Source organism: Mesoplodon mirus (genome assembly GCF_964341445.2).
Source record: "Mesoplodon mirus genome assembly, chromosome: 3".
Lineage (NCBI taxonomy): Eukaryota > Metazoa > Chordata > Mammalia > Artiodactyla > Ziphiidae > Mesoplodon > Mesoplodon mirus.
Window position 1 is genome coordinate 153,487,308 of NC_138978.1, and position 12,108 is coordinate 153,499,415.

Below are 12,108 nucleotides of genomic sequence, written 5' to 3' on the forward strand. Positions count from 1 at the left end.
GCCACAACAATGAGAGGCCCGTGTACCACAAAAAAAAAAAAAAAAAAAAAAAAGTGTCAGCTTTCAAATAAGCCTGATATCACTTAATATTCTAATAACAAACAAAATTCCAAGAAGTTCTCTAAGAAGTTTTCCCATGGAACTTATTCAGATTTTAACTTCTACACAAATTTATGCTTTCCACTTTTCTCCTAAGCCATTTTAATTAATTTTATACGATCTTATCAGTTGAATGTAATATAAGCTATGTAGTATTATAAGGTGTACCACTGTAAAAGAGACAGGATTTATTTTATTTTTTAATAATTCATTTATTTATTTTTGGCTGCATTGGGTCTTCGTTGTTGTGTGTGGGCTCCTCATTGTGGTGGCTTCTCTTGTTGTGGAGCATGGGCTTCAGCAGTTGTGGCACGTGGGCTCAGCAGTTGTGGCACACGGGCTTAGTTGCTCCGCGGCACGTGGGATCTTCCCGGACCAGGGCTCGAACCCATGTCCCCTGCATTGGCAGGCGGATTCTTAACTACTGCATCAGCAGGGAAGCCCAGGGATAGGATTTATAATAGGGTTATTATTACATAGCACCTCCTTATAAACTACTACTTATATATTTTAGTTACAGTTTACAGACCCCCTTATCTCATGTGATTCATAACAACCTCAGTGAGTAGGCAGGACATTTCTGTAACATTTAGTGACACAGCTGGAATTCACACCTAAAGCATCAGGCTATGCAGACTTCATCATAAAGAAACTGAGGCTTGAAGTCAAGTGACTTGCCCAAGGACATCCAGCTAATAAAACTCTAAGTTAATTTTGCTGTGCTTAAAGAGCTGTTGCTATTCTAAGCTTATAAACATTATGAAAATGTATAATGAAGAAAATCTCAAAATTCATCCAAAAGATAGATTCTAATTATTTGCTTAACTGTGAAGTCAGAATCACATGACAAAGAAGATTTTTCCACTAATACTACATAACTGGAATGGTAGGAAGAAAATCACGTAGACTGTCAAAGGATCATTTAAATAAACCTGTTTTCCCTCCTGAGATAAAAAGGTTACCAAGTTTCTTTGGAGAATTAACTATAGTTAAAAAGTAATACTTGAGTATATTGTGACAACACATTTTTCAATTATTATTTTTTTGTTGTTCAAAACCAAAATAAGTATATATCAACCACAGCATTTTGGCAACTAACCCTTTTTAGTGAACCATGACAATTAAGTGTTAGGTCCTAGGTCAATTTTTATTATCAAATACAGTGCTGTGATTTTAACTAATTTCAGAGTATCTTTACTTCCCCCTCTCAGTTTATCCCACTGGCTTGGGACACTTACGAAGGGCAAAGGGACATGTTAGAAAGTAAATCAGAATTCAACAAGGGTGAGGTACTCAAAGCCATATGTATAGAAATCCCATACAAATAAATGAAGGTCTTAACTGTTTTACTGATACTTCAGAAATGGTACTCTTGAGCACCAAAGGCAAATTTCAAAAGGTCTCAAGAAAACTGCTAGAAATTTTTAAATATGATAATAGAGTCATTTAAAAATACGTATGATCCACAGTTTTAGCAAAGTCAGTTCTATTACTGGATTTACAAAATTGGTATAAATTTTATTTCTTTGTGAGTTAGAGGATGCACCTAAGTGGAAACAGAATTGAGTTCAAAGGCATAATAAGTGTATGTATCTCTTCTTAAGTTCAACATTATATTTTTGTTGGGTTTTATTCTGTAAATGATGAGAAACCAGTGATGGTTATCACACTAAGAAGAGACACCATGAGTGCTTTAATAGTATAACTTTGGCTGTAATGCAAAGAATGGATGGTTTAATAGCATTAGAGATGGGAGGGTATTATAACAGAAGTTAGAGACTGACAAGGTGTTATAATAGTCTAGGTCAGGAGAGTGCTTAATAAAAGTCCAGATTCCTGGGTCTTAGCCCTGGAGATTCTGAGTTGGAAGGTTTAGAGCAAGTTCTTATAATCCTAAGTGAAAAAAAGAGTTAAACACTGATGACTGGTGGTGAGTTAGAGCATCAAAGGGAAGATACCCATGATGCTGAAACCTTTAAAAGAGTATCAGGAACTCCTGAAAATTACAAGCTCACGCTTAACTTTTACCATAAATAAACACTGACTCACCTGGATCAGGGTCATGTTTTAGGTCCAATGAATGTACAACAGGGTGGTATTGCTTCTAAACATAAAATAAATTAAAAGAGATTTAATTTAACAACTTAGTGCCTCACACAAACATTTTCTTCAGTTTATATGAGCAAATATATTATTAGTCAGTAGTACCATTCTTTTGCCAAAAAAAAACCCACAAAAAAAAAACAAAAACAAACAAAAAACTCCAAAATTAGATCCTGAAAATCTGTAGGGAAGGGAGGAGAAAAGAAGAAAAGATCAAACTAAGTCTGGGGATTCCCTGGTGGTGCAGTGGTTGGGAGTCCGCCTGCCAATGCAGGGGACACGGGTTTGGGCCCTGGTCAGGGAGGATCCCACATGTTGCGGAGCAACTAAGCCCGTGTGCCACAGCTACTGAGCCTGCGCTCTAGAGCCCGTGAGCCACAACTACTGAGCCCACAAGCCACGCTACTGAAGCCCACATGCCTAGAGCTTGTGCTCCGCAACAAGAGAGGCCAACGCAATGGGGAGCCCGTGCAACGCAACGAGGAGTAGCCCCCCCTCGCCGCAACTAGAGAAAGCCCACGCACAGCAACAAAGACCCAATGCAGCCAAAAATAAATAAAATAAATAAATTTATTTAAAAAAAAACTAAGACTGAATTATACCTTTTATAGTATTGCCACCTACTGCGTACACTAAGATATAGCACCATAAAAAAGCATAAGAGGGAATTCCCTGGTGGTCCAGTGGTTAGGACTCCACGTTTTTGTTGCTGAGGGTCAGGGTTCAATCCCTGGTCAAGGAACTACGGTGCAGCCAAAAAAAAAAAAAAAAAACAGAAAAAACAAAAAGCATAAGAAAAGCAATCAAGCAAATTAGAGGCATAGAGATGGAATCTTGTGTTTATAAAGTACAAGGTAGTTTTCAAATTATGAATGGACTGTTTTTCAAAAGTTCATTTTAAGACAAGTGTTTAGAACTCAGAACTCATATTCCCACAGAAACTCTGTTTTAAAAAGTGGCCAGGCCACTACCACATCAGCACACTAATGCCTACCTATGTATCCTGTGATACCCGGGGACTGCAATAGCAGAACTATAAGAACGGGATCCAAAATTCAGGCAAAAAGAAAGAGAAGAATGTCTCTCCTTTCTCTTGCCCAAAGTAGCAGGAGCCAAAAAGCTTTTTTTGTTGTTGTTGTTGTTTGTTTGTTTTTTTAAAAAAGCTGTCTTTAGTATCCTCACTCCAACCATTTTGCATCAATTTTAAACTTCCACAGCAGTACCCCACCTAGGCCAGCCAACTTCCTTTCTTTTATGCAGTACTGATTACTAGGTTTTGGTGGGGGAGGAAGGGTAGTAATAGAGAGGGAGATGCTGGAAAATAAATACATTTTGAATGTTTTTCCCGAGGAAACTTTAAAAGTGGATAAGGCAAGAGGAGTGGGGTATTTCTTGGAGGACTGACTTCTATGGAAGAAAAAAATGAAAAATTTTGCTTATAATTATTTTTTTCTCACAGAATGATAACTAAAATGTTTTAGAGAAAGTACCTGTCTTCACTCTCTAAAACAGTTCCTGAAAGGAAAGCAACTAGAAAATGTATATGTGAAAGTATGCTAATTTCAAAAACTAATGACAAAAAGTAAAGCACAATCGAAAGCAACATGTATGACTCACTCCACAGGCAATGCCATTCCCAGCAAACCTACTTCCACCTCATCAGGATTTTTGGAGCAAAACAAATTATACACAATTCATAAAGCAAATTTTGGTGTTATAAAACAGGTAGTCAATCTTCATCATCGATTTAACTAAAGGGTCTTCCAAAATACATAAACATATACAAATAATGTGCCAAACACAAATGACGGATAGAAGGAAAAGGCTTAAAAGATACATTTCCTTTTCCCTCCTGGTCTCAGAATTAAGTCACTGTCAGTCTTCCATCTTCAAATTCTATTTTATTTTATCATCAGCTGTATTCAAAACCTAGTGTGACTTAGAAGCAGACAAACAGTAGTAACTGAGGCAGGAAAGACAAAGAAAACAAAATGTCATTTACCTCCACTTGGATCTCATACTTTAACTTTTTTACTGTAGTAAAATAAACATTACATAAAATTTACTATTTTAAAGGTAAATCATCTTACCAGAATTTCTTGTTTTGCTTTTATGATTCTGATGACACATTCAAGGATCTTTCTGGGATACTGCTTACGTTTTGTGGCTATATCGACTATGATTTCATCAAACTGGTCTTCAAGGACTTTGATATCAGAATCTATTTCGAGGGAAAAATAATATCAAAAAATTCCTTAAAACACATTTTTTAATATTCTATATGAAAATGTAACGAACTAAATTGTAACAAACTAAAATGTAATAAACTAAATTTAGAAAACACAAAATTTAAGGAAAACAAATATGGCAAGTTAATGGATGCTCCACTTTGGTAACTGATTCATTTATGCATTTAACGGTCAATTACTTACTGAGCCCCTATGGGAAGCCAAGCCTAAATCAGAGAAATACAAAAAAGAACATAACATAACCCCTGTTCTCTAAGAGCTCACAGTTCACTGGAAGAAACAGACATACAACTGCAAAACAACTGAATAAATATAGTAGAGGTATGAACAAAATGCTATCAGGACAAAGAACAGTGGAACACTAACTCTGCTTTGGGAATTTAAGACTTTAAAGAGAAAATAACATTTGATTTGGAACTTGAAACATAAGTGTAAATCCACTGCATAAAAAAGGTAGGGAAAAAATAATAGGGAGATGGGGCTTCCCTGGTGGCGCAGTGGTTGAGAGTCCGCCTGCCAATGCAGGGGACACGGGTTCGTACCCTGGTCCGGGAAGATTCCACGTGCCGTGGAGCAGCTGGGCCCGTGAGCCATGGCCGCTGAGCCTGCGCGTCCGGAGCCTGTGCTCCACAACGGGAGAGGCCGCAACAGTGAGAGGCCCGCGTACCGCAAAAAAAAAAAAAAAAAAAAAAAAAAAAAAAGGGAGATGCATTTGAGGCAGAGAAAACAGTATCTGCAAGATCAAAGAGTCTTTAGGAAACAGAAAAAGATCTAAATGGCTGCAGGTTAAAGTATAAGGAAAAAAGGATGATAATATATAGAAGAGCCACACTGTAAAGAACATTTAACATCAGGGATGCTAACAAGTTTTGACTTTATCATGTGGTGAACCAAAGCCGTGACAATAGCAGTGAGTGGAGTAGCTAGATCTGAAACAGGCACAACTGGATAAATGGTAGGAAAACGTAAAAGATATGGTGACTTTAGAGTTTCTTTGATTTGGCTAAAGCTATCTTATCAGTTGCTTTCCTATGTTTTAAAGTACAGTTGACCCTTGCACAACATGGAGGTTAGGGGCACCAACCATCCTTGCCGTCAAAAATCCAAGCATAACTTTATAGTTTGCCCTCTGTAGAAACCTCAGAGTTTCCACATCTGTGGATTCAACCAACTACAAATGGTGTCATAGTGTATTTGGTGAAAAAAATCCCTGTACAAGTGGACTCTTGCAGTTCAAACCTGAGTTGTTCAAGAGTCAGATGTACTGATTCTCAAACTCTGAAAGAATGAATAATCACCTGGGGAACTTGTCAGAAGTGCAGAAATTTTTTTTTACTTTTTAAAAAACAGCTTTATTGAGGTTATAACTGTCATACAGTGAGCTGTACATATTTAAAGTACATGATTTGATAAGTTTTGACATATGTGTATACCCTTGAAACCACCACTACAGTCAAGATAATGAACACAACCATCACCCCTAAGTTTCCTAATGCTCCCTTGTAATCTCTCCCTCCTACTCCTCCCAAACTGCTCTCTATCCCCAGGCAATCACTGATCAAATTTTTGTCACTATATTCTAGTTTTCATTTCCTAGAATTTTATATAAATGAAATAATACAGTACATACTCTTTGGTAAGGAGAAGTGCAGAAATTTTGATTCCTAGTAGAGTTCTCTGGAATGGGGCCCAGAAATTAAGCACCCCAGATGAAATGAATGCAGGGGATACATCAACTTCATTTTGAAAATCACTTTAAAAAGTAGCAAATATTAAGTAGCTAAAAATACTAAAGAGCTAGGTCCTCAGCTTAACTGGTCTTACGTCATTTGTGTTCTGCTATGTCAAAGTCTATCATAGAAATGGATCTATTTATTTTATTGAGTAGAGCTTCATTAGGGAGAAGTCTGAAAGATGTTACATATTTTGAGAACATTTTGAGACACTGCTGACATACATCAGCATAAACATATATATCATAAAGATTAATGAGGTATATATCATGTATGGTCTTGCATTCGTGAAAAAAATATTCACTAAGTCCAATTAAATTACTTCTTCTGAGAGTATTAAAAAATATAGTCATTTCTTACTTTGAATACTCATTTAAATGAGCAGTCTTCCCTATATTTTAATTTATTATTTAAAAAGTTCAATCACTAGCCTGAAAGGAATATTGTACCTATTTCACAATCAGTTTAAAAAAACAAGTCCCCCAGATAAATCTTCCATGTAGAGAAGAAAATGGTTTCTTAGCGCCACCTAGTGATAAAGCTACAAAACTGAAATGTATAAATTTGAGCAGGGAAGAATTTGTCATTAATCTAACAAACATGTACTGTGTCCCAAGCCAAGTATTGAAAACATAGTGATGAGAAATATATATATAATCCCTGCTCTCAAGGAACTTATCTTTTAATTCTTAAATGTGTCAGGTCCAGCCTTCTGAATTCAATTCCTTTCAGGGTAGAGGGGCAGGGAGGAAGTTGGTTTCATTTGCACATTCATTCATTCTTTTATTCATTCACTCATTTGCACAATGATCTCAATGAACAAAACAGACAAAAACCTCTGCCCTTGTGAAGCTTACTTATTGATTCTATGTATCAGATCAGACACAGATCCTATTAATTCTACCTGCTAACATCTCTTGAACCCATCCTCTTCTCTCCTTTCTTAGGGTAAGTCTTCACCACCTTTTGGTGTATTACTGCAATAACGTCCTGAGGTCTTAGAGGTTCTCCCTGGAATTTCTCCCTTCTCCAATCTGTCCCCCACACAGCCTGCAGTTAGCTTTCTAAAACACAAGCCTTTTCTTGTTATAGTAGCGCACCCTTATCTGTGGTTTCACTTTCCGCAGTTTCAGTTACCCATGGTCAACCCTGGTCTGAAAATATTACATGGAAAATTTGTAAGTTTTAAATTGTGCGTCATTCTGAGTGGCGTGATGAAATCTCGCAACATCTTGCTCTGTCCCACGCAGGACGTGAATCATCCCTTTGTCCAGTGTATCCTGCCCATTAGTCACTTGGTAGCCATTGCTGCAGTATCGTGGTGCTCGTTTTCAAGTAACCCTTATTTTATTGATACTTGGGCTTCCCTGGTGGCGCAGTGGTTGAGAGTCCGCCTGCTGATGCAGGGGACACAGGTTCGTGCCCCGGTCCGGGAAGATCCCACATGCCGCGGAGCGGCTGGGCCCGTGAGCCATGGCCGCTGAGCCTGCGCGTCCGGAGCCTGTGATCCGCAATGGGAGGGGCCCCAACAGTGAGAGGCACGCGTAGCACAAAAAAAAAAAAAAAAAAAAGTATTGATACTTAATAATGGGCCCAAAGCACAAGAGTAGTGATGCTGGCAATTCAAATATGGCAAAGAGAAGCTGTGCTTCTGTTAAATGAAAAGGTGAAAGTTCACAACTTACTAAAGGAAAAAAATTGTATGCTGAAGTTGCTAAGTTCGACAGTAAGAATAAATCTTCTATCCATGAAATTGTGAAGAAGGAAAAAGAAATCTGTACTAGCTTTGTTGTCGTACCTCAAACTGCAAAAATTACAGCCACATTGCATGATACGTCCTTAGTTAAGATGGAAAAGGCATTAAATTTGTACAATAAGATATTCTGAGAGTGAGGGAGAGAGATCACATTCACATAACTTTCATTACAGTGTATTATTATAATTGTTCTATTTTATTATTAGTTATATCTGTTAATCTCTTGCTGTGCCTGATTTCTAAATTAAACTCTATCATAGATATATATAGGATGGATAAACAACAAGGTCGTACTGTATAGCACTGGGAACTATATTCAATATTCTGTGACAAACCATAATGGAAAAGAATATGAAAAAGAATATACATATATGTATAACTGAGTCACTTTACTGTACAGAAAAAATTAACACAACATTGTAAATCAACTATACTTCAATAAAATTTTTTTAAAAATAGTAGATATAGGGTTTGGTAGTATCTGAGATTTCAGGGATCCACTGGGCGTCCTGGAACACATCCCCCTCAGATAAGAAGGGACTACTGTAATTTTACTTTAAAAACCTTCACCAGCTTCCTATTACCTACAGGATAAAGTGCAGATTCCTCAGCATATCCTACAGGGCTTTTTGTGATCTAGTCCCAACTTACCTTTCTGGCCACATCTGTCATTAGTATTCCCAATTCACTGCTGACATTTTGCAAACATATCACTCCTTTGTGCCTTTGCATATGCTTTTCTCTTTGCTTCAAATGTCCTTCCTACCTCCTTTCTGTCTAGCACACGCTTACTTATTAAACGCATTTCCTTTAACAACAACCTACCCTGCTACGTCTTCTCCCACTTCCTGAAGAGTAACAGTGATTCTCTGTCCATTTCCTTTCCTTAATGATGAGTTCCTAAATTGTAAGAACCATATCTTTTCATCTATTTCCTGGAATTTGGCATAGTGTCTGGCATTTATCAAGTGCCCATGAAAGAAGGTAAAAATGTAGTATTCTCAACTATTCCCCTCAGAGTTATAAGGGGGAAAAGGGATAGAGAATATCCACACTTCAGAGCCATCCACCCAGGCTGCCAACCTGCCAGAAAATACATGGTAATCTATAAACTGATGAATCATATTGCTGAAGGCAGTCTGGACCAAACAATAAAGCGATTCCAAAGTGACTTCAAAGAACAAGAGTCAGATGAACACACAGTAGAAGCTGTGTAGTTTGAAAATACTCTGAGGTGATTCTGATACACTGCCCCTCCCCCACTAATTGGCAATCACTCTGACAATATTTGGAAAATCTGATGTTATTTTTTCCATTTTAATATATAAACTGGAAAGTGAACTTTGGTGACTCTGAAGAGATAACTATAATAACGCCGAGGATTAAACAGTAAAGTCTTCTGGGCAAAGAATTATCTTAATGTTGAGGAGAAAAATTATAGCCACAGAGAATTACTTGATGGGCTTGGAATAAGCTCAAGGGTATCTTGATGGGCTTGGAATAAGCTCAAGGGTATAAGTGGTTAAGCTGAACAGCTAGCAGTGATATCAATCTATGCTGGTCAAATCTCCATACTATCACCATGGGGACCAACAAGACACTCCAGTCCTCTTATCAGGGCAGCCCTTCTCCTGGACATTGCTGGAGAGTTCTGCCTCTCTTCCCACACTGATCATTCTTTTTCTACTACATTTTTTCCGGGGCAGCCCTTCTCCTGGACATTGCTGGAGAGTTCTGCCTCTCTTCCCACACTGATCATTCTTTTTCTACTACATTTTTTCCTTCCTACACTGACCATTTTCTTTCTATTAAAACTTTTTCTTTAGGTATGTCAACATCATTAGTTAGGGTACAATCTAGTCTGCTCTACACCGGGAAAATATTCTGTTTTATCAAGGAGGTTTCTACAAATACTGACCTCATCCTTTACATGGTACTTTTATAGTTTAACTTCACATTTCTAAGAGTACTTCACTATCTACTCAAAGGATCACTTGTAAAAATACAATTTGATTTATAAAGTATTAAGCATAGGGATTCTCTGGACCTGTTTCTTCATCTGGGGATAGTTCTACAGTATTTTCCAATAAGCTATTATTGACAAGGGTACTTTTGAAGTTTAATCAGATGAAAGTCTTGTTGGGAATGCCAGATAGTATATATCAATATAAAGGATCACAGTAACCACTAGGTTGTTTGCCTCAGTTTATAACCTCAATAGTCTTCTATATTAGTTTTCTCTTTTTTCCAGCAAAGGAACTCTTCCACTAAAGGAATTTTAAAAGAAGTGACACTGAAAATGGGGATTAAGAATTAGCACTCAAAATAAAACTAGAGGGAATTCCCTGGCGGTCCAGTGGTTAGGACTCCGCACAGGTTCGATCCCTGGTTGGGGAACTAAGACCCTGAAAGCCTAGCAGCACGACCAAAAATTAAATTAAATTAAATTAATAAATAAAACTAGCCACAAAAATAACTCAGAAATGAATGACAGAGGGACAAAGCGAAATCACATACCCATAAAGTAATTGGCTGAAGCTTCCTGCCATGCTTGCCCATTAATGCTGACATTCTCTTGAACAGCTGATTCAAAAGTCTGCAATAAAGTCGCAATAGTCAAGTCACTGAAAGTAACTTTAAATACTGAATTCAAACATTTGGGCAAAATAACAATTTCAGATTTGTGATAGGGAATATTTTAAAAAGTAGCAGGGGCGGGCTTCCCTGGTGGCGCAGTGGTTGAGAGTCCGCCTGCCGATGCAGGGGACACGGGTTCGTGCCCCGATCCCGGAAGATCCCACATGCCGCGGAGCGGCTGGGCCCGCGAGCCATGGCCGCGGAGCCTGTGTGTCCGGAGCCTGTGCTCCGCAATGGGAGAGGCCACAGCAGTGAGAGGCCCGCGTACAGCAAAAAAAAAAAAAAAAAAAAAAAAAAAAGTAGCAGGGGCTTCCCTGGTGGTGCAGTGGTTAAGAATCCGCCTGCCAATGCAGGGGACACGGGTTCAAGCCCTGGTCCAGGAAGATCCCACATGCCTCGGAGCAACTAAGCCCCTGCGCCACAACTACTGAGCCTGCACTCTAGAGTCCACGTGCAGCAACTACTGAAGCCCCCTCACCTAGAGCCCGTGCTCTGCAACAAGAGAAGCCACTGCAATGAAAAGCCTGCACACTGCAACAAAGAGCAGCCCCCGCTCGCCACAACTAGGGAAAGCTCGCGCGCAGCAACAAAGACCCAACACAGCCAAAACTAAATAAATAAAAAAATTTTAAAAAAGAATGCATATATAACTGAACCACTGCTGTATGGTAGAAATTAACACATTGTAAATCAACTATACTTCAATAAAATAAATTTAAAAATAACTATCACAAAAAAGAATGTGATAATACTATATTATGTGGTTTTAGATAAAGAGATGTCAACATAATTAAAGCCTCTGCCTTTTATCTGTTCTCTTAATTAAAGTAAAACACAAGTTAATTCCCTTGGTAGTTTAAGTCTTCACACCTTTTATCTTCTAATCCACTTTCTCATCCATTAAATAAGGTATAATAGGTTAAGCCAAGTTCCTCTTTTTTGTAAGGTAATTAAATGTTCTAAGCAGCTTAGCACTTCCTAGAAAGGGGTAAATCCTAAGATCATTACACAAGACAACAGTCTTCTCCCAAGAAACTACTAAAAATGTCCTCAGGTATGTCTCTATTCTTCCCTTGCTTGCAAAGACAGAATGATATAAGAGCCAGTGTACACAACACTGGAATACAGAATCACAACCCAGGGAGTGTTCCTTCATTCTTCATCCATTTAACCTTTATTTTGGTTGCACTGTGGTCATTGACACTCAAAACTGTACTGCATTATAAGCATTTTAACTTTTTTTCCTAAATATATTGTGTGCTTCCTTTTGACAGACACAAATCCCTCAATTTGTTGCGTCTTTCCTCAAAAAACTATCTTCTTCAGGGCTTTGCAAAATATTTAAGAAAGGAAGGGGAAATGTATTATAAGGGCCAGTGTGTGATCTTACTGAAGTTTATAAGCAAAACAGCTTCCTTATCTAATTTAGACTTGTAGGAAAAAAGTTCTCGCTCTCTTTACAAGATGTTCTAAAACAAACAAAAGGAAAGACCAAAAGCTAGCCTGGTCACTGACTTCCAGGATTACCCTC

At 38.0% G+C, this 12,108-nt stretch overlaps 1 protein-coding gene across 1 annotated transcript in view; it reads right to left on the reverse strand.

The window, feature by feature from the left end:
- NSL1 (NSL1 component of MIS12 kinetochore complex) overlaps nt 1-12,108 on the reverse strand; it is a 55,471-nt gene that overhangs the window by 42,602 nt on the left and 761 nt on the right. The window contains exons 2-4 of the mRNA XM_082616064.1: nt 10,458-10,536; nt 4,293-4,423; nt 2,149-2,203 (exon numbers count right to left, since the gene is read on the reverse strand). Of these exons, the coding sequence (XP_082472190.1) occupies nt 2,149-2,203; nt 4,293-4,423; nt 10,458-10,536 (265 nt within the window). The remainder of the gene's footprint in view (nt 1-2,148; nt 2,204-4,292; nt 4,424-10,457; nt 10,537-12,108) is intronic.